General features: G+C 53.4%; 7 protein-coding genes across 7 annotated transcripts; 1 reads left to right on the top strand and 6 right to left on the bottom strand.

Moving 5' to 3' along the window:
* Positions 1-556: 556 nt before the first annotated feature.
* Positions 557-3,467, bottom strand: QC764_112360 (uncharacterized protein). The gene is made up of 5 exons (XM_062942491.1): positions 2,969-3,467; positions 2,588-2,836; positions 2,498-2,523; positions 2,056-2,439; positions 557-1,994 (listed from the first exon to the last, which is right to left on the bottom strand). Exons 2-5 carry the CDS (start codon positions 2,674-2,676, stop codon positions 895-897), a joined length of 1,599 nt encoding a protein of 532 aa, XP_062805449.1. The 5' UTR covers positions 2,677-2,836; positions 2,969-3,467; the 3' UTR covers positions 557-894.
* Positions 3,468-3,931: 464 nt separating this feature from the next.
* Positions 3,932-5,613, top strand: HIS1 (ATP phosphoribosyltransferase (ATP-PRTase) (ATP-PRT); the record flags this gene model as incomplete). The annotated part of the gene is made up of 4 exons (XM_062942492.1): positions 3,932-4,399; positions 4,517-4,551; positions 4,611-5,180; positions 5,237-5,613. Exons 1-4 carry the CDS (start codon positions 4,383-4,385, stop codon positions 5,611-5,613), a joined length of 999 nt encoding a protein of 332 aa, XP_062805450.1. The 5' UTR covers positions 3,932-4,382.
* Positions 5,614-5,679: 66 nt separating this feature from the next.
* SRC1 (inner nuclear membrane protein enriched at telomere/subtelomere region) lies at positions 5,680-8,946 on the bottom strand. Its single transcript, XM_062942493.1, has 2 exons — positions 6,982-8,946; positions 5,680-6,859 (listed from the first exon to the last, which is right to left on the bottom strand). The coding sequence occupies exons 1-2, from the start codon at positions 8,544-8,546 to the stop codon at positions 6,250-6,252; spliced, it is 2,175 nt and encodes a 724-aa protein (XP_062805451.1). The 5' UTR covers positions 8,547-8,946; the 3' UTR covers positions 5,680-6,249.
* Positions 8,947-9,286: 340 nt separating this feature from the next.
* QC764_112390 (uncharacterized protein) lies at positions 9,287-10,690 on the bottom strand (the record flags this gene model as incomplete). Its single annotated transcript, XM_062942494.1, has 1 exon — positions 9,287-10,690. The coding sequence occupies one exon, from the start codon at positions 10,688-10,690 to the stop codon at positions 9,287-9,289; it is 1,404 nt and encodes a 467-aa protein (XP_062805452.1).
* A 980-nt stretch (positions 10,691-11,670) lies between these two features.
* Positions 11,671-14,763, bottom strand: QC764_112400 (uncharacterized protein). The gene is made up of 2 exons (XM_062942495.1): positions 13,587-14,763; positions 11,671-13,532 (listed from the first exon to the last, which is right to left on the bottom strand). Exons 1-2 carry the CDS (start codon positions 14,220-14,222, stop codon positions 11,988-11,990), a joined length of 2,181 nt encoding a protein of 726 aa, XP_062805453.1. The 5' UTR covers positions 14,223-14,763; the 3' UTR covers positions 11,671-11,987.
* A 1,909-nt stretch (positions 14,764-16,672) lies between these two features.
* QC764_112410 (uncharacterized protein) lies at positions 16,673-18,955 on the bottom strand (the record flags this gene model as incomplete). Its single annotated transcript, XM_062942496.1, has 1 exon — positions 16,673-18,955. The coding sequence occupies one exon, from the start codon at positions 18,953-18,955 to the stop codon at positions 16,673-16,675; it is 2,283 nt and encodes a 760-aa protein (XP_062805454.1).
* A 3,352-nt stretch (positions 18,956-22,307) lies between these two features.
* On the bottom strand, positions 22,308-25,005 carry MEX67 (nuclear mRNA export, poly(A)+RNA binding protein). The gene is made up of 2 exons (XM_062942497.1): positions 24,164-25,005; positions 22,308-24,108 (listed from the first exon to the last, which is right to left on the bottom strand). The coding sequence occupies exons 1-2, from the start codon at positions 24,578-24,580 to the stop codon at positions 22,594-22,596; spliced, it is 1,932 nt and encodes a 643-aa protein (XP_062805455.1). The 5' UTR covers positions 24,581-25,005; the 3' UTR covers positions 22,308-22,593.
* Between the last annotated feature and the right edge of the window lie 412 nt (positions 25,006-25,417).

A 25,417-nucleotide genomic window follows, 5' to 3' on the forward strand; every position in this document is an offset into this window, starting at 1 on the left:
GATTCAAGTGGGTGACAGAAGGAAATAGCTTTTGGTGGAATGATACCTTGGACATTGACGGACGGTTGGCTGAGGACCTCGGCATTTTCACATATACGTTTTTTGGGGGGGTTTCTTTTTGGATGTTGTGCTTCTTCCTGTTTGTTATTGATGGGAAGAAATGAGGGGGTATGACGCAACGAAGTCCCATGTCGATGCTGTCTGAGCGTTCGGGGATCATTGAGCATGTGAGTGTTGAGCGGAAATCATCGATGGTTTTGGACGTGTAACGATAACAAGCCACCGTATCATATGAGAAGGCGGTTGGGGACTGAGGAAGCTGTGAGGAGTGAAGGCTAAGGCATAACATACTATACTATGCATCTGTACTTTCCACTTTTATTTTTCTATATTCCCACCGTTTCATTTTCTGTTGGCTTCACCATTCATCGGGCAATACCCCGTTTCTCTTTACTCAGTCTCACTCACACCTTTCTTCCGATACGTTTAAAGAGAAATACATATCAAGCGGCTGGTTCGCCGAGCAGTGTAACAGAGCAACTCATGGGGTTCATCAGACATGAGAAAAAGTGCTAGGATACGATGTACAAGTCTGTGGTCTTGTTCATATGCAAATGCCCCCTATAGCAAGATTACAAAGAGATATCTCTCAGAAGAGAATGGAAAAGAAAACCCAACGACCACCACTGACCGAACCCTCTCCTCACGAAACCAACAACGGCAATAAACTAATAGGAAAAAAAACATGCTATATATTATTTCAACCAACCCCCTCCCAAATTCAAACGCCGCGCTCGTGATAATCTATACCCGAATGCCCATTTTTCTCCATTTCGAAACGAAACAACAACCCCTATTATCACCCCCTTGATACTACACCAACTGCTGCTGTTGTTACACATACCTCAACTTCTTCGTCACCACCGCCGCCACCAACGACCCCAACGCCCCCAAAAACATCGTCACGGCAATCGCGTTCGGCCCCGTCGGATCGGCCGTCTCGCTAGGGTGCGCCTCGTGCGCCAGCTCGGGGCTCTTCCCCGGCTCCAGCATCGCAAACACCATCCCGCTCATCAGCGTGCTAAGAAACTGGGGGATCGTGACATAAATGTTTAAGATACCGAAATAAACCCCGCTCAGGCCGCCAGATGAAGAACTACTCTCCTCGTCCAGCTTGCCCATCTCCAGCACCGAGACGTCCCGCATCTCAATATTTCTTGCTGTGGGGTCTGGCTGTCCGCTGAGTTTATTTACTTCGATTCCGAGAAAGGTCGTCGGCGCCCACCCGGCCACGCTCCAGGGGATGCCGCAGAGGGCGACGATCGCCGTGGCGAAGCGGAACGAGGTCGCGAACGGGGTGATAAACATTGCGCAGGCGAACATGATGTTCCCCGCGATCCAGGCGGTCAAGAGATCGGGTTTGTACTTGTTGAAGGTGTTGATCAGGGGGGCGATGCTGGCCGGGGGCCGGTGGGTGAAGCTCTTGTCTTCGGGGGCTTGGATCAGCGCCGGCAGGACCCAGGCGCTGATGAAGGAGACGGTCGAGTACACCGTCAGGGCTGTGCTGCCGATGCGGCCCATGTCGCCGAGGGCGTCGTCAGAGTTGCGGGTGTCGGCCGAGACGTCGTAGCGGAAGTACGTCTCGCCTACCCAGGTGCTGCTGTAGACGATGAAGGGGAACCAGCCGATCCAGGACCAGAAGACGGCGTTGCAGATGGCTTGGATGCGCGGTGGGAGGGTGAGGACTGTGGACCAGATCTGGCGGACGACTTTGAAGCGCACGTCGGTTTGGCGGGGGTCGTGGCGGACCGAGAGGAGGATTCGTTCGGTGACTGCCCAGCATGTTATGAAGGCGGTGGCGAGCATGCCCAGGGCGGCGATGACGGTGAGCTGTTTGAACTGGGTGTCTCCGAGTATTGGTCCGAAGATGCCGACCAGGTCGATTGCGCCCATGGCATAACCAATAATATGGCCAAGGGAACCCATTCGACTTGCTAAACAACGTTTTGTGTTAGTATCTGGGTGAGTTTTGCGTTTGGTGATGTTCAGGCTTACCCCAGGCAGCACCGGTTTGCTGTTTGGATATTGGGAGTGTGTCTACCACTAAACTCCTGCCGCAAGACATGACGGCATTAATGGAGAAATCAACCGAGTACAACGAAAGGACAGCAAGCACAATGGTCATCAGTTGTGCAGTGTCCTTGTCACTAATGAAGAAATCCACAATCTCCTTGGTGAAGCCCAACGCAAGTAAACTGCCGGACACGATGAAAGACCCTATAACGATGATGGGCCGCCGCCTCCCCCATTTCGACGTCGATTCATCAGCTACAACACCGATAATGGGCTGAACTATCAGCCCCGATAATGGCCCCGCAACCCAAACCAGAGATGTCTGCCCCTTTGATAGTCCGAGTGAGAGGAGGTATGGGGTACAATCTGTGCAAGAAGGCTGTCAGTACACCATTGAATGAAAACTTATATGGGTATATCTTACAAGTCATTTCCACTCCCCATGTGAAGCTATATGTAAACCGTTGGTCAGCAATTCAACTCTCCCCCAGAGGTGGATAGACCATCTACTAACGTGATGCCAATGGATACGCATGTCAATAAGAACATGCGCATCGTCTCGGTGCTCCCCTTCACGCTTGGTTTCCCACTCCATGTCGACATGTTCGGGTCGGATTTCACGACGTAATGTAGTGTAGTCCCCTATCCCAACGCCCCACGTTGGCAGCCACAAACGGTCGGCGGCGTTGTGGAATCGTCACGCCGGCGTGCGCTATCCCTGCGCTCGTCGCCTGGCAAGAATTGGATGCGATTAACGAATATGCTGTTCGAGAAAGGCGCTCTGTGTTAGCATTCTATGTCCGCTTAACCTAAGACCTCGGGGGTTCGGTCATGTTTGCGCCGAAGCAACAAGGCGGTGTCTATCTCCCGAGACCACGATAGGATTATCTCTCACCATCTAGCATCAATCAAGCCTCGCAAATTTGCGCGAGCTTGAAAGAAAAGGGCTCGGTATCTATTTGCACTCGGATCAAGGTCGCACAATGTGTCTCGTTTCGGGCTGGCACAGTTGCAATTCGCGGGCAATGGCTCCGTGGGTTGGTGGATGGTCAACTTTCGCGGCGCATACGGTAAGAATTAAAGCAATAGCGAGCGTGAGTGGGCAAGAAGAATTATGTCTGAGACAAAAGCAAAGAGAGAAAAAAAGACTTGGAACCGAGATGTGTCGTGATCTTTTTGCTGTTGCTCTCTCCAGTTGGATCGCATCCACGCCGTGCGCCAAGAAGGGCAGAGCTGTGTAACACTGGCCCTTGACTAAGACAAACCACCCAAAATAGGGGGGAGGTGACGTACCAGAGCCCGAGCGGACAGGGGTCTTATAGGGCAGCTCTTGGCTATCGTTTCAATCCTCATCTTATCGCATCTTGAACTTAGGTAAACTTACATAAGAAATGCGACAGTGAAGAACATGGTGAATCTAGAACGACCGCTAGCGCATGTTGGACGACATGCAGAGATCTGGCTTCAACTATTGCTCTGCTCGCTACTACTATTATATTTGTATGAAGTAGCTGTCGTGAGACGTTACTAGCCAACAGAGACTTGACCTGCGACCAGATGACGTTGCGCCAACTCCTAGCCTTCTACTCAGCCGTGATAGTCCACAACGGCGGAAACTCAATTCTTACACAGATATAAGATGTTGACATATCGTTGCCTACCGGTACCAAACGCTTTCCCAATGTGAAACCCCAAAGCCGATGCCGTGGTGGATGCTCTTCGGTGGATGCCGCCCCCCACGGGAGGATCGGGTTCAAGGCTGGCACCGAGCTACCCCACCATTCTCTGACGAGGGGCACCAGTAACGGCGCTCCGATTCAGGAACGTGGATTTGGGTGGTGGGAGGAGAAAAATCAGGCCGGTGACTCGACCAAGAGATATGGGGACTCATTGCGGACCCAAACATGCCGCACTAGAACATAGAAGTACAGTACAGCCCAATCAGTACATCCCAGTCCATCTCTCTATTCCTAGGAGTGTGTGTCAGTGTTGTGCGTTTTGCGCGTTCCCCGTCCTAGTCATTCTGGCTTCTCGATATTTCACCCCGCCATCACCACTGTCCCTATCGTGTGTCTAGACCCCCTTCCCCAATCTTCTGCAGCACCCTTCTCCATACATGAGAACCTCATTGACTGACCCATACTCAAAAGTGAACGTCTTCTCCTGCAGTCTGCCGCTGTACACCCCGCGCAATCCCACATTGAAGTTACCCTGGACCCCCAGGCCGGCCGTTACCCTCTCTTCCTGTTTGGTAAACCACCCTACCCTTCCCTTTCCAGCGCATATTAGGAGCCACGTCCCCAGTCAGTATGGATTTGGTAAACAGGTTGGTTTTTCCTTCCCCTCCATCCCCTCTTCTTTGTGCTGTCCTGTCTGGTTTGGCTTGCGCCAGTTTCTTCCCCATATATATCATGCCTCCACCAGAGCTGATCAGTCTCAACAGCCTAGAAGGCCGTCTGCTCTTCGCAGTTCCTAAGAGTACGCGCCTCCCTTCTCCCCTCCTCTAACCTCCCACCCATATTGACACCTCCGAAAAGAGGGTCGTCTCCTCCAAGCAGCCCTCAACCTCCTCGAAGGCGCCGACATCCAGTTCAAGCGCGAGAACCGCCTCGACATCGCCCTCGTCAAGAACCTCCCCATCGCCCTCGTCTTCCTCCCCGCGGCCGACATCCCCACCTTCGTCGGCGAGGGCCGCGTCGACATTGGCATCACGGGCTATGACCAGGTCCAGGAGCACGACGCCGGCGTCCGCGCCATCGCGCGCGCCCGCCGCATGAGCAACGAGTGGTCCCCCAAGGACGAGAAGCCCCGGGGCTGCGACACCATCCTCGACCTCGGGTTCGGCTCCTGCAAGCTCCAGATACAGGTCCCGGCCAAGGGGGAGTACCAGACGGACAAGGACCTGATCGGGAAGAACATCGGCACCAGCTTTGTCCACCTCGCGTCCGAGTACTTTGCCAGGTTGGAGCTCGAGCAGGAGGGCATCAAGGTCGACAGCACGGCCAGCTACGCCGGGAGGAAACTCAGGACGAAGATTATTGAGTTGAGCGGGAGTGTCGAGGCGGCGTGCGCGTTGGGTGTGGCGGATGGTATTGTTGATCTTGTCGGTATGCTTATTTTCTCTCCCATGTTTATTCTTCCCCTTACTAACCCCCCTAAATAGAATCCGGCGAAACAATGAAAGCCGCCGGTCTCAAAGCCATCGAAACCGTGGTCGAAACCTCGGCCATCCTCATCAAGTCAAAGGCCCCCTCCAACCCAGCCATGGTCGACCTCATCGCCGCCCGCATCAACGGCGTCATCACGGCCCAAAAGTACGTCCTCTGCCAGTACAACGTCCCCCGCGCCCAGCTCGTCGACGCGACAAAGGTCACCCCCGGCAAGCGCGCCCCCACCGTCACCTCCCTCGAGGAGGACGGCTGGGTCGCCGTCAGCGCTATGGTCGAGAAGAAGCGGATCGCGCCTGTTATGGACGACCTCACCAAGGTTGGCGCGACGGATATTCTTGTTTTGGACATTCACAACACCCGTGGGAGCTGAGTGTGACGATGGAGGCAGAAAAAGGACTGTCAGAAAAGGGGGTCGGGGTTTGGGATACATAAAAAATTGATACCTGTAAGAGTTTTTCTGATCTTGGTTGAGATCTTTGCAATGTTGGGTGTAAAAACTCTTTGGATTTTGTGAAGGCTATCTACCTATACATGTATGGGTCTTCTGATACCCCCGGCTAGCGACCGTTTGGCAGTCTCGTAGAGAGTCCGTTACCCCTGAATAAAGTCATGACTTGGATAGAGAAAAAGGAATGATACGCGGTATGGAACGCAATTACAAACAGACACAATATCAGTCTTGCGAGATCCTCAGGTCCAGTTGCCGAAAGAGAGAATGGGGGATATATCAAGGAAAATAACACGACCCCCTCACAAACGCCATTGTTTCTTTCCCATAAAAGACCAAAAGACCACACACCAAAGAAAATCAGAACCATTTCTTCCTCATTCATCAAGATCCCCACTACTGCGATAAGCAACAGATCTTTCTGTCTCTCCTATCTTACCTCGCTAGAGTCCTAACTCGGAATAAGGCCCCCCAAAACAAAAAGAAACATTAACAGTTTGTGGCAAAATAAATACAAATGAAAAAATATACGGGCGAAAGAAGAATAGAAAAGAAAGATCAGTAGATCGGCCTTCCCGGTCCCTCCTCCCACTTCCTGTGCGGCACAACCTCTTGCTCATCCTTATCCTTTACGCCAGGACTCCACGACACTCTCATGCTTTTTCTTCCCGACCTCCTCGCCGAACCCTCACCGTTGGCGATCCTGCTTGGCCCAATCCACTCCCAGGCACGACCGACTTCACCATTGTGACTCTCCCTCTGCCCGGTGCGAACATTGGCGTTTTGCTCAACCAGAGCACGAACCCGAGTCCACAGGCGCTCCCGGTCAGCCAGGCTGTGCATCGAGCGAAGCAGATCGTCCCTAAGGTTTGGCAAGAAAAGGAAGGCGTCCTCCTTCTCATCCTCAAAAGCGAGTTCCTTCTGATTGGCGAGGCGATCAAGGACAACGTCAACCAGAGCCGGCACCCGCGCTGCCAGAGCGCGGTTCTTCTGGAAGCGGCGACGCCCATAAAGAATCGACAGTAGCGACATGATTAGTCCACCAATAGAGAGTCGATGTCTTGCCAGTCCGAGCTTCGCCGACCGCTGGATGGCGCACGTGAGCGGAAGGCCAGCGAGAGAGGTGGACGATAGGCTGGTGGTAGGAAAGCCTCCGGCACTTCCGGTTCTACAGGTCCAGCCACGGGTCTGGTTAGTCAAGATGTGTCAGATACCAAGAAATATGTAACACGACAGCCGCAGAACAAGAGGGACTCCATGCTGGTTGTACAGGAGCCGGGCAAAACTTACACATTTTCATCGCTGTGGACTTCCACTTCACCCCGAGACTTGACCTCTCCAATCGCGGCAACCCAAAGGTCGTCAAACTCATCAGCGGCCATTCTCTTGCTCCGCTTTTGGCTAAGAATTTGTTTAAGCTCCGCTTCGTCGATCGACGGGCTGTCCAATGGCTGCCCCTCTGGCTCGAGAGGTTCACCGCACTCGTACTTGGCCCTTCGATCCCGCAGCTCCTCGACAGCCTTGTCTGCAACAGCCTGAACACGGCGAACCTTCTCTCCATCTGGCTCACAAGTGGGAGGCAGTGGGATGACTCCGCCGAGGGAAAGCGGGTGAGGCTTCAGGAGAAAGTCGGGCTCACAGCGAGCAGTGAAGTCCTCGTAGCAGTAGGCGTGTGGAGGGCAAGGCTCGCATTGGGGTTCAATATAGGTGAAGACCCACTCAGGAACCTGAATATCCTCGATATCGAAACGGGAGGCAACCTCTGACGCCCACTCTGGGATCCGAATAGTCGACGGAATAAGTTCGGTAGGCTCCCGGCCCAAGCCACAGTATCCCACCGCAACCTTCTCTTGCCTGTACCAAGCAGCATAGGCGACAAGGAGTGTCGTAAATAGAACCCAGAATGGTGTCGACAAGCTCGACTTCTTCTTGGGAGGAGGTGGCTGCCGAGCAAGAGCGAGCTGAGGATTGGCAGCCTCCTCCTGCATGAGAGCCAACTGTTCATCAGGAGTGAACTCCTCCCCAGTTTCCATCTCTGGTGTCTGAGCCCTGTAGTTGGCAGCAGGTATCTCAAACGTTCGGCTGATTGTAGATGGTGCGGGAGTGCCCCCAAACACGGGGCCGTCCGTCTGACGGCGAGAGGTCGAAGGCGTGACGAATTGCTGTCTCCTCACAGAGTCAAACCCTGACGTCTTGCGACGATGCGAGGGCGTCTTGATCGCTGTTGCGGGAGTGTTCGCCCCACTCTGGAACGGGTTATCACTGCTGAACACGCTCTCCGTCTCTGGCGTACGCTTGAAAAAGTTATCGCGTTGATCCGGCTCTGCCTTGGGTGTCTTGAAAGGAGTTTCGCGGGTAATGGTCCGAGGTGGCTCAGGCTCGGCGGCAGTCTCGGCGTCGGAAAACGATGGTGGTTGCGCGCTGACGGAGCGCGATGTCCTCTTCCGAGGGCTGCTGGCCCGGTTTCGCGCAGGCGTCACCACAGGAAGGTGCTCTGGGTCTTCCGACTCGCGCTTGATCCTCGTAGGCTTCCTTGGCGACCTTGACCGACGCGACACCGAGGCTGGAGGTGGTGGCAGGTCCTCGTAGTCGTTGCCGAAATCAGTGCTGCTCGTGTGTACGGAATCAGCGTCGACAATACCGCGGCTCATCCGCTTGACACGAGCGCGTGCAGCAAGAATCTTCTTGGACTGCGGAAGCACCTGATCGACAAAGAGCTCGATCAGGTCTGACTTCTTTGCGGTCGATGGATATTGAACATTATAAGTGACCAGAATTGACCGCAGTCGCGGCACCGTCAACGACTTTGGATCGAAGTCCGGCTGCAGGTAGTCGACACTCTCAGTGTCGGACATGGCGGCGGTCGTCTCGTAGGGCGATGTGGCTGTAGATGGCAGTAATAGCAAATTCAAATCTAAAAGAAGGGTTGGGAAAGGGAAAGGCGAAGAAGTTGCGACCTGATAGGAGAAGCTTATCGGCGGGTGCCTTGAGCTGCCTGCGCTTTGTCAGTTGCCAGAGAGCTGCTGCGACAGGTTGGTATGATTCTGTCAATGACGATGCATGCGGCCGATATACAGACAGGACCTGGAGTCGCGGAGCAAGCGAAGAGTTTCAGAAAACTGAGACACGAGGTGCTTCCCTTCTCTGGACAGATATGAATGAAACGAAGCGGGGGATAAGGAGAAAAAAAAGTTCACAGCTCCTGTTGAGGTTGCGAAGTGGGCTCGACGCATCAGTACACAATATACAAGGATGACGAAAGTGGAGTGCCAAGTTTGGTTGTCGGTGGCAACAGCTGGTGCTTTCACGTGGGGCAAAATCTGGGGTCAGCCATGTGTGGCTTAGCATCATCACTCGCCACTCTTGACATCAACAAGATGGTTCTGAATAGCTTCACTTTGCTCAAATGTGCAATATTGGTCAGATTTCCGAGATATTTTTGATTTTCTACTTTTGAGGTACCTCACCTAGCTTTATGAGACAAGAAACCAATTAAAATACTGATACCGCCTTCCAACATAATTAACATAACAACCCTAACCCCGAAAATATGGCCCTGAATTTCACTTTCTATTGCCATGGTTGATTCATTCTGTTAAAGCACTTGAATTCTCTTGATCTCCCCAGTGCCCTTCTCCTTCTTCTTCTTGGGAACAACAATAAACAAGACACCGTCCTCCAGCTTTGCACTGATCCCATCCGCATCCACCCCCACATCACTGTTCTCCGTCTCCGCAGGCGACATCTTGATCTTCTTCTCGAACAACCCAACCGTCCTCTCCGCCCTAACCAGCCCCTTCAAAAACTCCTCATCTCCAGGCCTATAGATCACCCCACTAACCACAAGTACACCTCTCTCCTTGTCCCAATGAACACCCACATCCCGCTTCTTCGCCCCCGGAACAGCAACGTGCACAGCCCAAGCATTGTTCGAATCAAACACATCCGCCGGCGGGCTGGCAGTCTCCTCTCCCTCAAACAACACCCCCTCCTCCCCTCCATTATTCTCCCCGTTGCTCTGCCCACCAGAGAAATACTCCCTCAGCCCCTTGGCCAAAGGGTGCTGTCCCATCACCCACCCCAAATTCCCCAACCCTCTCACCGCACCCCCGATATCAATCTGCGGCCCAGAAGCATGTCTCGGCCCACCGAAACCACCTCCCGGTCCAAAATGCGGCGCAAAAGGAGGTCTGCCGAATTCAGCCCCAAATCCATTTGGTCCGCTGCCCCATCCCCAAGAATTGTGTCTCCCGCCCCCAAACCCACGTCCGCAGCGACCCCTTCTTCCGGGCCCACCACGGCACCGACCTCGATGGCCGGGACCGGAAGAAGCAGAGGGGATGTCCTCAGGAGGATCAGGGTGCTCCCTCTCCTTTTCTTTCTCATCCTCAAAGGTAGTCGTAGTAGGGGTGTCGATCCCGTCTCTCAAGGTCGAGGTGCTCTTCATGTCGTCATCTTTCTCCGTTTCCTTCTCCCTTTCCCGAGCACGGTCGTATGCCCCCGTGAGGTCGTGCTCAGCTACCCCGGCGGCGGCAGAGATGTCATACAGATCCTCTTCTACCTCTGGCTCACGGCGGGGATGGCTGTGGTTTCGACTGCGGGAGTGAAGACCATGGTGGCCTCCACGGCCGTGTCTATCGTGACGACCGGGATGGTGGTGATGCCCGTCGGGGTCGTCACCGGTGTCGTCATCAGAGCGAGGGCCAAGGGGCCCGCGACGGTGAGGAGGGGGAGGGTTGTGGGACATAGCCCAGGATGGGTTGAAGTTGAAGCCTTCGGGGCCACCGCCGAAAAATCCAAAGGGCGGGAAGGGAGGTTGGGCATTTATGCCTTCGTTACCCGGGCGAGTATTGGGAGGTGAGGTAGGGCCGGTGCCGCTGGGGGTCATGGAGCGGATAAAATTCCAGAAGCCTTCAGGGCCGTAGCCGGGAGGGGGAGGGGGAGGTCGGTTTCCTGGGGGAGGACGGCGACCTTGACCTTCTGGGCCACTGAAGGACATGTTGACTGACTGTGTGGTAATTTTTTCCTGATGCTAAGGTAGGTAAGTAAGCAATGGGCGTAGGTGATAGCGAAGTGTGAAGTGATTGCAAAAAGGTATTCGACACGACGAGAAAGGGTGTCGAGTCGAGTTATATATACACTTCAGAGCTAGCTGTTAGCTGATTGCGTACACCCACTTACAAACCTCTCTCCCTGTCAACGCGGCAACTACCTACCTAGTCGAAAGCGATGACAAGGCTGCCCAGACCGCGTCAACGATCTCCTGTTTGCTGCTGGGTTTGTGAAACCTTTGCGATATCTCCGAGCTGGTGGTTACAAGCTCCAAGAGAGTTGGGTAGTTCTAGGTGTGCCCCTCGAGCTCTTGTCCCATGCTAAGGAGGGGCACTAGGGGCAAAGTGAGGACGGACAGTCATTTGCCACTTCATGATGACGACGCTCCCTTTCTTTCTCGGTCCACTTCATTGCGCAGTTGTGCAGAAAGACCCCCAGGAAAAGACCAAGCTTTCTTATCTGATTGATCATCAACACGTGGATAGCGCATACATGCTGTGGTGCTATGTCGCAATGACAAGCGCTAGTGTCAACTTATTAGAGCATAAATGCTGCGCATGTGAGTCGTATTGTACTACACAAAGCGCAGCAGAAGAATGATAGAGAAGTAGTATCGCCGCGCGTTTCTGTTGAAATCTTGAATCATTGTCATTGTCATTGTCATTGTCATGGCCATGGTCGTGGTTATTGCTATTCAAGATTGCCAGGTCTTGGTAGGAGAGCACCCACGCTCCACAAACCACCACATCACCCGCTTCGGAGACATCAAACCGGTCTCCGAGCTCACCGACCGCCGATGCCGTCTTGCCGTCTTTTCAGCTTCCTCGGTGTTGACAGGCCGGTAGACAATGACACCGAGCCCTGACGATACAAGCCAGGTGGTAAACGAGACATAAAAACAGATAGTTAACGTTGATAGTGTATTTTCCTCGTCCTCCCGTTGGGTATCTCCTACTATGCGCCTGCTCTTGGGTTCTCAGACGAACAAGGCGTACAAACCCCCAACTTCTACACAACACATAGGCATGTGTAGATTCAGTGCTGATCCTGATTGTACATATAGGTAATATAAGCAGACATGAATGCCTAAACGCCTGTCGTTGTTGAAATTCCCATTCGCTCATGTTGCAGATGTCATGCTCCCCGACCTTTGCCCAAATTATCGCAACTTTTCCTTCCGAGATATGATCCCGCGCCCGAGTCATCAGATAATAACCGTATTGTAAAACGTATTGGATGCTGGATTAGGCACCCCCAGTCTCGGCCAGCTTCTTCTCGGCCTCTTCAGCCCGCTTATTAGCTTCCGCAACCTGCTGCTGGAGCTGCTTGATATACTCAATCGCCATCTCCACTGTGCTCGCCTTGCTATTTGGCGCACCGCCATTCCTCTCTCTTTCCTTCTCCTTCTCCTTCTCTTTATCCTTACTCTTATTATCGCTGCTGCCTTCCCCTTCACTGTCCTTTGGTGGCTTTGGCAGCAAGGTGGCAATCTCTTGTAACGCCGAGTTGATCCGATTCCGCCGACCTTGCTCGGCAATCTTGTGAGATGTCCGCTTGGACGTGAGATTGGTGGAGAGCTCGCTGGGGTATGACACACCGGGCACTGTGTTTCCCTCGAGGATCCGCTGGTAGTTGGATTTGCTGGCAAGAAGTTGTGACGCCGTCTCCTCAAGGTCTGCTCCGCCCGGCAGCAATGGTTTGATGTTGGGTGAAATCGAGATCTTGGGCCTAAGAGCCGGCGAGACAGGAATCGAGCTGACACTCCCCCGCTTTTTGCTGTTTCTTGGGAGGAGCTGTGGTGTCCGCTTCGCTCCATATCCCGAACCAGGTCCCAGCTGTGGGCTTGCTGTGGCTGAGACTGTTCCCGATGGCCTTACCACAGTGGGACCCAGTGAAGGTGATGGCAATGGTGCAAGAGATGGTGTTCTGGATGGTCCGGCATCTTGAGGGGCTTGTTTTGGTGTCGGGGTGTCGTTGGCGTGGCTGGGTGGGACATTCACGTTGGAAACGGATTCAGGCAACTCAAATAGCTCGATATTTTCGGTATCGACCACTTCATGGCTGCCAGCCCTGCTAGCTCCAGCCACGGTGGTGTGGGTGCTCGGCGAGCTGAGTTTCATCAGAGATGCTGGTGTGGCAGGTGATGCCACGCCAGGCCTGGGTGGTTGAGGAGCAATGACCGGAGCTGATCCGGTATTTTGAGGTGCAATGTAAGGAGAGGGCTTCGCAGATCGTGGTTTGGGGAGCGGGGGCGGTGGCATCTCAGTCTCGATGGGTGTCATATCATTCAAGGCTTCTGGTGATATCGAGCCATCCTCTGAATCTGTCGGCCCGGTTGTGGTCGATGAAGATGAGTTGTGCATCATGGATGTAGGCAACGGTTGATGGTCTTGACCCTGCTCTGCATTCTCCATCAAGTCACTCAGAGCTTGCGAGTTGAGGCTTGGTGTGGTTGCCAGTCGTTTCCTGAGGGGCTTCGAAATTGGCGACTGCTTCACGCCCGCCTTTGCCCTCGCCTTGGCCGCATTCTTCCTCATTTTCTTGACCAGGTCTCCCGGTGTGCCGATCGACATGGTCCCTCCAACGGCGTCGAGATCCATATCCGTGGGCGAGCTGGTTGTCAGGGGTCCATGTCTTTGCTCAAACATGGCTAATGGGTCTGTTTGGGCGTGCAGGGCAGGTGACGTTAGTGGGCTAAAGTAGGCTCCCGGAACAGTAAATTGGGATTCGACCGAGAAGTGGGTGTCCAAAGGCGTGACGGCGGGTGAAACCAACGGGGTGAAGGACATCTGAACGCCGTCAGCAAACCTGTTGGCTGATCCGGGATACGGACTTGAACAAACATCAGACTGGTCCTTCGCTCTCTGATACCTATAGTCTACGGCCTGCTGTGGGTGCTGCTGTTGATGTGGGTGTTGTGTTCGGTGTGGGTGCGGGTGTTGCGGCTGCGGTTCTGTGACATTCCGCTGGGCATAGAAAGGGTTGGCAGCTGGAACCATCTCCAGACTCTGTGGTGTCGGTGGAATCATGCGGTTCTGTTGCTGATGAGCGAAGAAGGCTGCGTGTTCTTCCACCTGCCGCTGCTGAGCCTGCATCTTTTGCTGTTGAAGAAAGTGAATTTGGGCGTCAATGCTGTTCACAATCGTCTCGCTTGGTGTTGGAGGCGGCATCATGGTGGTGGGTATAGACTGGTAGGGACCCCCCGTTGTTGTGATGGCCGGCACCTGATGCTGCATCGCTGGCATCGATGGTGATAGGAGCATAGGCGCATCGCTTCCTGTCATTGGGGTGTCCAACTGCTCGCGCCCGGGAACCTGCAGCATGTGCGCGCCGGCAGAGGACTGGAAACCTTGGAAATTGTAGTCGATGCCCTCTGCCAGGTTGTTCATGTTGGTCATGTCCAGATATTGCTGAAAGTCATCTTCGGCCGTAGTGGTATGAACGCCATGGTCCCCGACAGGCCACCCAGAAGAATCCATTGCGAGTCAGGCTGTGTGTGCCACTTGTGTCTGATGATCCGTGGGTTGTAAGACACGATCTGGCGGGCGGGATATCTTAAAAGGCCAAAAAGGTGGTTGACGGATCCGTCGCGCTTTCGTTTTTTCCAGTCTTGGCGAGTTCTATGATTCTTTCCTTGCTCCTGTGTCCCAACACGACGGACGATGCCCAACTTCTCGTTCGACTTCAAGATGGATACGACAGTGGCGTTCTAGTTGCGCGCTCAGGGGAGAGTCACCGGCTCGGGTAAAACCGTTATCGTTAAACGGCCTTGAGCTTTCGGCGGGCGGGATATCTGTATCGTTCTCGGGCGAGCGGTCACGGAACGGGAAGGGCTCAATGGGCACGCAACAGGTGTCCTCGTCGGGGTCGGTAGAGCGCAGGGCAGCACCCGTCGCGGTTGAGTTGAGCACGGCGAAGGGTCCACGAAATTTGTCTCCTAGTGTGACTGGCTGCGACCGACGTTGAACGGCAGACTTTCAAAAGGGTTGCGGCTCCGAGGTGTTCTGATAGTGGGGGGGGGGGCCACAGATTGAAATGGAAACCAAGTCCGCTATGGTCAGTGCGCGCTGCCCCACGATGTTTGTCTCCCACACCTCGAACCCCCCATGTCCTCTCTCCCACTTTCCCCCGCGCCAACCAGCCCCAAGCAGCGCTTCCGGAACGGCAGGTGTCGCGCTGAAAGCTCTGACGGGTATTAAGTAAGGCCCCCAAATAATCATTACCTCAACTTCCCCTCGAGAGCCTCCCGACGCCGGCCACACTCACACCTGGGGCTCAACACTATGCCGTCCTCCTATGGGGCGACAAGCCCTTGGCCATGCCCTGGAAAAATTGGTCGAGCTGATGAGGCCCATGGCAGTTTCATCGGCAAGCTACGGCAGATGATACTTCTTCCCTCGACCCGGAAAGCTTGAGCTCGAGTTGGTCAGGCACCATCTCGATAGAGAATAGTGCTAGAGCGGTGGTTGTCAGGGTCTCGAACAATTTCGTGGGGGTTAGATAGATGGGTTAGATGTATGCCCCTCTGGATCTGGTCAATATTCTACCCGTAGGTATTCCGAGGTGGCTTTCCCTCGTGATCTGCATTGTACCACATGGTTGTGTGCCTTTTCCAGACATGTGCTCGGTAAGATTAATGTAGACATGGCTGCCGTGCTCCTTGGATGTGCATGATGGTTGAATTTGAGGAAGCGAGGGTGTTCCTGGGTGATCAAAGCTCCACCTCTTGCATGTCAACTGCAGGCGTTGAATAATGAATCCACCATCACATCGTGAAAGCCTTCAAAGAACCCCACGCTTGACAGGTTCAAAGTTGGGGGCTGGGCCAGCGGGTTTGCCATTGCGGACTTGAAAGTCAGCTTGTCATCGGAGCGCGTCCTCCGTGAGAGGTGTTGGGGTGAACAGCTTCTTCTTCTTCTTCCTTTCTGGAAACATGTTTTTCTAGATTCATTGACCGAAGGCCCTAACCACCCTGAATGTCGCGAGTGGCGCACCCTCTAGACGTAACGAAGGTTGCATTTCCGGCCAACAACTGTGGTTGCTTTTTCAATTCCCGCTCCAATCTCGTGGGTTTAGTGCTCTGCCATGTGCCTAAGGGTTCCGGCTTCTGCCGTAGTGCGAAAACAAGCTTTTGATGACTGATGTAAACTCAGCCTGGAAATGGGATTTGCCTTGGACGCGGGTAACAGTCAAAAAGCGGAACGCGACTGGAACTTTGTTACTAGTGAGAACTTTGGGCCTTATTACTCAGGACATACAGCTATGATATTTTTGTGTTCTACTCAACGGCCAATTATAGACCAAAGAGCCCAGTCCTAAATACAATCCACACAATATCCAAACATCCCTCATTCCTCTCTCCTCTGCTCTCTGCCCCCTCCACCTCACCCCCATTCAAATATCCTTCCACCCATGGCTGCCATTAGCAACCGTATTGCCCATTGAGCATGTCCAACGCGATTATTGGAGAAAAAAAAAGAAGATTTTTAAGGTAGAAAACCAAGGAGCGCCACAGCCATGACCAGATAATCCAGTGAGACTGATAAGAGGGTAATAACTTAACAAAAAAAAGAAAACACAGTGGTATCATCGGATCTTATGAAGCGAAGACCCCTCAAAAAAGACAATACTAATGACCAAACCCGGGTCGCCAAAGCAATGCTAGCAGTGCTGGGTGAAGAAAGAGAAGAGAAAAACCAACAGCCGATTGTACAGAGCGGAAGAAAAATGCCAAAACAAAATATGCACAGTGTAAGAAAAAGTAAAATGTCCGGTGATTTTGTGAGCCCAAAAGGAGATCTAAATGCGAGTGTCCACGGCATCCAAGACCAGTAGATGATGGAAGGAGGCATGTCGTGGGTATCAAGCGTCATAAAGATGTTTTGGTCGTGATAGGGGTCGTGGCGCGGACGCAGAAGTGTGTTGGACTTTAGCCAAGGTTGAGCCAGCTCATATCATCGCGTACAGCAGATGGCTGCTTGCGCAGAGGCGCCGGCTCAGCAGGGGGCTTGGCTGCAGAAGCTGGAGCGAGAGCCGTGGCGTAGATGCCAGTGTTCGATGAGTTTTGTCGCTCCATGCCCCAAGGCCGGTTGTTGCTAGCAGTAGGATCCCAGGCTTCATGAACAGACTCTGGAATGCCGCTCGAATAGGCCGACATGGAGAGGTCGCTCACCGCGCTGATCGGACGCCCCGTCTCGATCTGAGCACTCATGCCTTCGTTGAACTTGGTGTTGTTATATGTGGCGATGGTGGGGCTATGAGAGTTGACACGGCTGAATGATAGACGAGGCTCGTAAATCTGAAGGCGAGGCACAGTAACGCTGTCCTGGGTCATACGGTTCTGCTGATCACTGTACTTGGAGCTCCGCTCTGAGTGTAGGGTAGTCCGCTGCGAATTGTTCTTGGTATTCGAGCTGCTGCTGCCAAAACCGAGCATGTTAAGCGCCGAGCCTCCAGACCAGTAGCGATTCCAACCAGAGCTTCTGCGAGTGCTTTCTCGCTTGTCCGTTGTGGTCAGGTTCCGTGGTCTTGGTTCAGCCGTCTCGGTAGTAAATGATACGCCTTTCTCGTCCCGCATGGGCTGCGGGGATGGCGCCTCGGGAAGGATGGGCTTGCTGATTGTGCTCTTGAACGCTCTGAAAACGCTATCTTCAGAATCGCGCTTACTGCCGTTGCTGGACTTGCTGCCCTTGCGGCCTATGCCTGGTAGTCTTGGCTTACTCTCACTAGCGCGACCCATGAGGATGGCCATGGAAGAGAAGGAACTCTTGGAGCCTTGAGACTGGTGTCCCCGGAATACCCCAGCTGGACCCTGACCGAAGGCAAGGCTGTCCTTGGCGTAACCAATACCGTCCTTTTCGCTTGAAGACGCGCCGCTGGATCTTCTATTGTGGCCAGCCTCTGTATGAGCCTGCTGTCTCGTGCGTCTCCGCAGGCAGAAATAGAACAGACCCAAAATGAGCGCCAGTCCAAAGACAGACCCAAGCACAGCGCCGAGGATCATGTTGACGTTTGAACCGGAGCCACCAGCCACAGGAGCGTCTGTTTCGTTTGGGGTTGCCGTTGCCGCAGCGGCAGCATCGCTAGTAATCGTAGCCAGCGTCGAGGATGTCGATGTGGAGAGTGTCGCAGTTGTCGAGGTAGCAGTCGTCGAAGACAGCGTAGTCGATGATTCTTCATCATCCAGAGAAAGAAGTCTGACTTGACCAAGCATTTCTGTGGCATTCTGCCAAGTATTCGTCGTCGTGTCAAACATGGCTACCGGGTCCTCACTATTACCACCGGCAATCACAACCATTCCATCAATATCCTTAGCCAGGGCGAAGTTTTTTCGCATTGTTGTTGGGGCGAGCGATGAGTTATACGCCGGCCAGTTATTCAGTGTTAGTGGCTCAGATCTCCGCCTCTGCTGCCTGGCAGCACTCCGCGCCCTTCTCCTGGCGGACCTCTTGGTAACTGGTGCGGCGGCTGCTACTGGCTGTCCTGGGCCAGTGTAGAGGATAGTCCTCCTCACAATGTTTGGTGACTCGGTCATGTCGAAGGTGAGCAGGTTCTGTGACCCATCGGCGCCACCCAGAAGCACGGCCTGAACTGCTGAAGCATCTTTGAGTGGTGTTGCGAGCGTTGCCCTAGAGTCTAGCCACTTCCCCTCCTGGTTATTGAAGAGATAAACCTGTTTGTTGTCGGGATTACCACCAAGCATAACAGCTTCGTGAGTAGACCAAGGCAACAGAATGGGCTTTACCGCTGGCGGCGCCCATGATTCGTGAGAACGAATAGTATGTGGTGCGGCTGCGCCGACGGTGAATGTCTGCGATGATGCTTGACCCTCTGAGCCACCACCATATACCAGAATAGAGTCTGTGCTGTTGAGGTAAACAGCGCTGTGTCCTGTCCTGCCGCTAATATCGAGGGTATCCACGGGAACGTTCTCCCATTGACCGGTTGAGAAGGTAAACTTCTGAAGCCCCAGATACTCTGGGTTGCCCCCCTTTCCTCCAACCACAAAGAACGCCGACGTCGCTGGATTTCCTGTTGTCGAGCCGACGCAAGCACCACCCGTGACCTTCTCGCCCTGAGGTAAAACCTCCCACTCGGCACCTGGTTCGAGCCTCAAAGACTGAAATGCGTCGGCCGAGTATGTGTAAAGCGTGTGGTCGAAGATGACGGAACACGCGTCGTTCAAGGGTGTCTCTGGCTGAGGGAGAGACATTGTGATTGTGTACCCGTCTCGTCAGTCGCGGTGATGAGCGACCTAGAGATCAATTACTTCCTTCGAGTTGACAAACGTAAGAAAGGGTGGCGATGGTGTCCTCCGAGTTACAAGAACATGTCGAGTCCCGTCCTTTTTACTGTCGATTCGAAGGGTGTCGAGTCGTTGGGCAAATGTTTACTTTGGGGAGCAAGATGAAGTGGTTGCTCCCAAATCGAAAGAATATCAAAACCAAGGAGCCCTGGAGAAGGATTGGCACAGAGAGGCACGGTGTTTGATCCGGACTTTTCCTTGAGCTGCTGTGGTCACTGTGGCACACTCTGCACAACCAGCAACACGGAGAATAAAATGATGGTGATCTGGAAAGTTGAGGGCCGGCCCTTGCTGGGGAGCAAAAGAGGATGATCGACGGAACAAACTTGTTGCTTTGTTTCCCGACAAAACGGCGGTCGATCGTGTCGAGGAAAAAACAAACTCGTCTCCTTGGTTCCCGTCCTGAAAGGGGGCGTTCGTGTCGCAAGATGGGGAGAGGGGGGAACGTCTGAGCGTATGTGTTGTTTCTCTCAATCAAAGCCAAGCTTTGGTGACGAGAAAAAACTGAAGTTCTGGAAAACTGTGCCGGACGAGTTTCAACTTTTCCCACTCACGATGCAATTCGCAACTCTCAAGAGGCGAGCAAAACGACAAACGACGACGACAAACACGCGAAGCGGAAAGAGGAGAGAAAGACGCGAGAAGCAAGAGACGGAGAGAGAGAGGGACATTGGGAGACAGCCGGCCAGTGTGACCGAGACATCGGGCGAGGACCGCCAGACCGCACCACAGAGAATGAACTCGGGGAGAGTCTGACCAGGGGAATGGGAGCCGGGGGCTTGGTCGAATCAGAAACGCCAATGGAGCTGGCAGGGTGGTCCTGGACCCTCATTTGTAGCCCATCATGCGAGTGACCTTCAGTCGCATGCAACTGCAGCGGGTCAGCCATGTAGCGGGGGCTTGGAGAGACCTTGTCCATCTTGCGCAAGGGGGAAAAGGGGTACAGGCGCAAACAGAAATTGGCCAGTGTGGTGCCTCGAGGCCTGCAAATCAACGACAAACCTCGGCTTCGACTCTTCCATCCCAATCTTGGTGTTGCACAAAACAGCCAATCCAACCATCCCAGACCGCGAAATTGTTTCTGATGGGGGCATTGAGGATTGGATTCACCATGGTGGAGATGGTTTAAGATGATCCACTAGCACGTGTGGTTTGGCCGTTTGTTCTCCAGTTTTGTCGAACAACCGACATCGAGAGACAGAGGGAGCAGATGTTCTCCGTTGAGTCGTTGATGGAGACTCTTCGTTCACTTGAACTTGTCACCTCGTGACTGATGATTGGAGAGGCGTTCGTGTTCGTCCAGTCTTTTTCCGTGTCGGCCGCTCGGCGGGGAGATCGCTTTGGTGAACCAAGCACAAGGTGACATGGCGCTGAGGCTACCACCAAATGGTAACCCTGCACTTGAAACGCTAGCCTCCTGGCAGTTCCCCTGGCGCTAACCCCAAAACGGCTCGAGAGGAGAACGTTGAACCAACCCCACCATGCGGCCCGTGGCCTGTGGCTTCTCGGTGCTCTTCAAGAAAAAAAGAAGAAATGGAGTCGGCTCGAATTGCTTGTTTGCAAAGGCTTGTCTACTATGATGTCAGTTCCATGGATATACACTACTGTAAATTTTGATCTTCCAACATGTGTTGCAAGTGCAAATCTCTAGTCCTTCTATGATCAGGACAAGTGTAGCAGTGTAGGTACCAGATAGCTGGAGTGGCTGACCGGACCTTGATAAATGACCCCTCCATCAGCAGCGGCGCGGCTCACAAACTCCAAGGCGCATTCAGGCACAGCGAGATATCGGAGGAACTTTCTCCTGAGATACACATCAACCAGCCGGTCATCATTTATAAAAAAGAATCAGCATTTTCCACATGTTGGGATCTACGTGTAAAGATCTATATAGACAAGTTCTCGGCGGCGCGCCTTATAATGATCTATCAATATACGGATCTCATCTTCCAGACCAAGATAGATGATATATCAGAGCGCCTCAACGCTCTAGCAACCCCCCCTTTCTTGAAAAACCTGTATTCTTTCTCCCTCTCATTTCGGTCCAGTTCAGAATGTTGCCATCACGCAGCATGAAGCCAGGATACCCTCAAATCGGTGTCCTTGTCCTCCATAGCCGCCTGGTGAGGCCCAAGAGACCAGCCCCTCCAAGCATCCCCACCCTCATCGGTGATGATGACCACGGTGAGCAGCAGCATCCGGCGGTACGGTCACGACCATGATCGGATAGACCGACCGCTTGAAGTGGCCACTACGGCCCTGTCAAAGATGCATAGGTTACCAGCTTCAGCCGCCTGAATGCTGCACTCTCTCCACCTCAACCTCTGCGTGTCACCCATGCATGTCATCACACAAGCACCTTTTTCACACAGGTAGCTAAATCGCTCCTCACTCCAAACCTCTCTACATCTCCATTCGCATCAGCAACATCACTTCACACCCAATCAACACCCCCAAGCTTTTTCACTAGGTAAATATCAAATTCGAGTCACCACACCACCCCATCACCTGTCAAAACCGCCTTCCCCTGCCTTCCCCAATCTATACGCGCTGGAATGCACAAAAAACCCAAAGTAGAAGCGGGAATGCAATGCACGACAAGTACCCCAAGAGATGCAAGATCCAGCCAAATGTGTACCTTACCTTATGCATTCCTCCCGTTGGAAAAAAAAAGGCGGCGTCAGTGGCTTGCGTATTGTTGACCAATCGACCCCTCCATTGATTTGCTGCTTAAGCGCCCACAGCGTCCCTCCCTCTTGAACCGCCGAGGAAAGCATAATTCAACCTTTAAACCGCAGGACCCAGTAGATACTCCCCAAGACAAGTGGTTTTGTGATATATTATGCTCGGAAGCGCCTATGGCGACGTCACGTTCTCCTAAAAGTTTTGTCCATGAGGTGATCGCCTGGCTTAGCTTCAACATGATTCTCTGCAAGCGCCACATAGAGTCCGATGTAAAAAGCATAAGCTGTGAGAGTCAAGCACACAGTTACAGTCACAGGAACCAGCCAGAAGAAGCAAGTACAAAGAAGAAGTCGCTTTAAGCGACATATATATAGAACTTTATTAACCCGTCTCCCCAAGTCCCATTTCCATATTCACCACCACCCCATGAGTTGCAGTCTACAAGTTCCTCCCCGCTTTGCCCAACCAGAATGAATCGCTATGTTATACAATGACAGAAAGTTTTTTCTTGCCTGTTCCCCCCAACCCCCAAAAAAAATGTAAAAAGAAAACACCATGCCTGCATAAAAGCCATCCCCCGTGAACGCTGATGTCAGCTCGTAACATCCGCTGGTATCATTGTAGAAAGCACCAAAAAAGTGCCCGTTTCCCAAATCTCAAAACTCCAATCCGTGCCCAGTCGTCGTCTTCCGCCGACTGACCAGGGCATATACATACACAAGTGCATTGTTGAACCCAGAAAGAAAAGAAAAGCCCCGACTCTACATCCACCTCATTTTCGCTCCTCTTTGTTCCTATGTTGCCTGTCATTCTCAACCGTAGCCTGGTTAATGGATTGAAACCATCATCGCGGGTGCTATCTAAGCAGGCGCAGTGAAGGCAGCAGGCGGCAAATTGGCCCGTTGCTCCTCAAAAGACTGGAGAGCAAGATCAAAGTTCCAATTGGCTGTGCCGGATAGACAAAGCTCCGAATACTGGGCGTTCATGCCGGTGCGCCTCGCCAGCTCTTGGATAAGCTGGACCCTGGTGGCATCGTCGATGACAGGCACCGCAGCCACGACCGGAGCGACGGGAGCAATAGGCGCAGCGGGAGCACCGGTGGTTACTGGAACAGGAGCGGCTCCGGCAGCCCGCGGCGTCCATTTGTGAATAGTGAGCTGGTCACTGAGAACCCGATAGGGGTGAGGGGCGCCTGGTTTGCTGGGCCCGAGGATGAAAGAGCGGGAAAAGGTACGAGTGCCATAAAGCTCCTCGGTCGTATCAGCTTCTTCAAATTGCCCGTGGACGTTAATCATCAAGCCCATCGCGAAGCCGTGTCCCGAGGGGTCCGCCAAGTGGGGGAACGTATGGCAGTCGATAATCCACAGTTCGGGCTGGTCCAGAGTGGCATGACGAGTGGCCGGCAGCGACTTCCACATCTCTGCAATGAGCGAGGCGCCGGTGAAGAGACGCTGGACGACTGCTGGGTTTCGGCTCCCTCCAAGCTTTTGAATGTTTCGGGAGTATTTCATGTAGGGTTTCCACTCAACGTCACGGCCGGGTTCAGGTGTGGCAGAGAGCGAGGCCACGGACTCGACATCGTAAAATTGCGCAGCCAAGGCCGGTCGGTCGTGGTCGTAAAGCTGGAAGAAGGACCGCAGAAAGATGCTGGCAACGTTGTTCTCGCCGTCGCGGAGATTAGAGGGCAGCTGGGCCAACGGCTGTGGAGTCATCGCCCTCAAGGCCTCAGCAGCCTCCTGCGGACTCCGGACAATGTTTCCATCCAGGATTTGCAGGCAAGGGAACCATTGGGTGATCTGCACGGCGTAATCGGCAACGCCGGTGACGGGGTTTCCGACCAGGTAAAGCTCTTCTAGATAACGGAACTCCTGCTTCCATTTGGCAATCGAAGAGAAGGTCGCGAGCCGATTGTTGCTTAGGTCGAGCCGACGCAAGTGTGGCAGCGAATAGGCTAGTGTAAACACCTGGTCGATGTCCGAGATCTCGTTACGAGCAAGGGAAACTGAGTGGATGCCTTGCCTTTTCTCCTCAGCGGTCTTGAATTGCTCGCCAGCGACATGAATGATGGCCCTGAACGACTTTTCAGCCAGTGATTGGGAACCGACTGCGCCGAGATTTCCAAGGATGTCGTCTGTTCCGAGCGCTGACAGATCAAGAAGTTTCTGCTCAGTATTGTATCGCTTCGCCAACAACGCAAGAAGCTTCTGTCGGGTGTCTGCAGCGTCTTTTGAGAACTTGGTGCCAGTAGGGAATGGCTCAGTGGTTTCCTCGATGGTGATGGGAGCACCGGCGTACTGGTACCCATTGAGGTGCATAATGCTAGACACGTCGTCCTTGTTGGCTTTGACCCAGACGTAGTCGCCATCTAGCACACCCTGGTGTATGTTAATATATGATTAAATTCAAGAAGGAAAAAACAGGACAACATACTCTTCCCAAGACGATCTTCTTATCCTTATCAGCCTTGCGCTCAATGAATTGGAGAAGTCCCTTGACACCGCCATCGGAATTCGACGCGGCCTTGCTATTCTTGACACCCAGGATCTTGAGGGTGGTTTTGGCGTGCTTGGATCCACCTTCGCCAATGTAGTTCTTGAGGTTCTGAGCTAGACGCGAAGATGTTCTAGAACCACTCGTAGGCGCTCCTCTCGCAGCTCCTCTGCCGCGAGTTCCCCTGCCGGACGGTCCAGTTGGTGGATTGGAACTTGAGATCGGCGCGCCCATGGAAACATCTCCATCACGATCGGTTCTGGTGGCAGCTCGATGTTTAGCGACTCCGCCACGGGAAGCTCGAGCTGTTGGCTTGCGATTATTGCTGCCGCCGCGAGGACCAGTAGGAGGGGCCATCGTGATTGAGATCGGAAGTTGCTTGAGAGTCGCGGAACTGATCTGCAACAGACACGAGTTTGGTCGTTTGCACAACCCTGTGAGATAAAGTCGCTCGAAAGGAGAGCCAGAGGCGGAATCTGTGGCTCAGGTTTTTGCGCCGAAGTTGAGAGTTGTGCGAAAGAGGAAGCGGGGCACTGGTGGTAGGTACCGGTAGGTATCGCTTCGATAAGGCTTCGGTCGACTGACTCGACTCTCGCTGGCTGACAGTGGAATGGCTGGGAGTCGCCACAAGCGCGAAAAAAACACCTGCTAGGTGAGTGAATGTAGTAAGGTTGGCCGAATGTTGGCTCGGCTAACAAAGTGAGTAGAGAACCAATATCTCAATTTTGGTGGTGCTGGTTGCGTCACAAAGAGAAGTAGGTGTTTTTGTGGTTGTTGTGGAGCTGGAACAAAAAGATGGATCGACTTTCAGTTGGCTGTGACCGCATACCTGCCACAAACCTTGCACCAAGTGGGGTTCTGCCTGGGCCAAGGGCCCACCGTTCCTGGATAGTCAACCAATCGTAGCTTTTGCCGATGCTCCCGTGCTGGGTGGCTTGGCAAGTTTGCTCACCCATTGACACGTGATCTGGTGTATCGTCGCGTCTTGAGTATGAACAATAGATCGCGTCTTCTTTGGAGACGATGCACGTCACTTCCAGGCCAGACAGGACCTTCAAGATGACATAAGAAACAAAACGGCAGACATTCCAAGCAATTCGGACACTCGTAATGACAGCAATGGTCGGTTGGTTACCCTTCGATAGATCACCACACCTTCCACAGGTCAATCACACCTCCCATAGGTCAATCGCA

The sequence above is a fragment of the Podospora pseudoanserina genome, chromosome 1 (genome assembly GCF_035222485.1).
Source record: "Podospora pseudoanserina strain CBS 124.78 chromosome 1, whole genome shotgun sequence".
NCBI lineage: Eukaryota > Fungi > Ascomycota > Sordariomycetes > Sordariales > Podosporaceae > Podospora > Podospora pseudoanserina.

What these genes read in the sequence shown, in the direction of transcription:
- QC764_112360 (XM_062942491.1), bottom strand. Translation starts at nt 2,676, where the DNA reads ATGTCGACATGGAGTGGGAAACCAAGCGTGAAGGGGAGCACCGAGACG. An exon ending in TGCGTATCCATTGGCATCAC is followed by an intron (nt 2,524 to 2,587) that starts GTTAGTAGATGG and finishes GTTTACATATAG; the next exon opens with CTTCACATGGGGAGTGGAAA. An exon ending in ATGGGGAGTGGAAATGACTT is followed by an intron (nt 2,440 to 2,497) that starts GTAAGATATACC and finishes CTTCTTGCACAG; the next exon opens with ATTGTACCCCATACCTCCTC.
- MEX67 (XM_062942497.1), bottom strand. Translation starts at nt 24,580, where the DNA reads ATGGCCCCTCCTACTGGTCCTCGCGGCGGCAGCAATAATCGCAAGCCA. An exon ending in AGAAGATCGTCTTGGGAAGA is followed by an intron (nt 24,109 to 24,163) that starts GTATGTTGTCCT and finishes AACATACACCAG; the next exon opens with GGTGTGCTAGATGGCGACTA.
- SRC1 (XM_062942493.1), bottom strand. Translation starts at nt 8,546, where the DNA reads ATGTCCGACACTGAGAGTGTCGACTACCTGCAGCCGGACTTCGATCCA. An exon ending in GTCCACAGCGATGAAAATGT is followed by an intron (nt 6,860 to 6,981) that starts GTAAGTTTTGCC and finishes CTGGACCTGTAG; the next exon opens with AACCGGAAGTGCCGGAGGCT.
- QC764_112400 (XM_062942495.1), bottom strand. Translation starts at nt 14,222, where the DNA reads ATGGATTCTTCTGGGTGGCCTGTCGGGGACCATGGCGTTCATACCACT. An exon ending in GAGCGAAGGACCAGTCTGAT is followed by an intron (nt 13,533 to 13,586) that starts GTTTGTTCAAGT and finishes GACGGCGTTCAG; the next exon opens with ATGTCCTTCACCCCGTTGGT.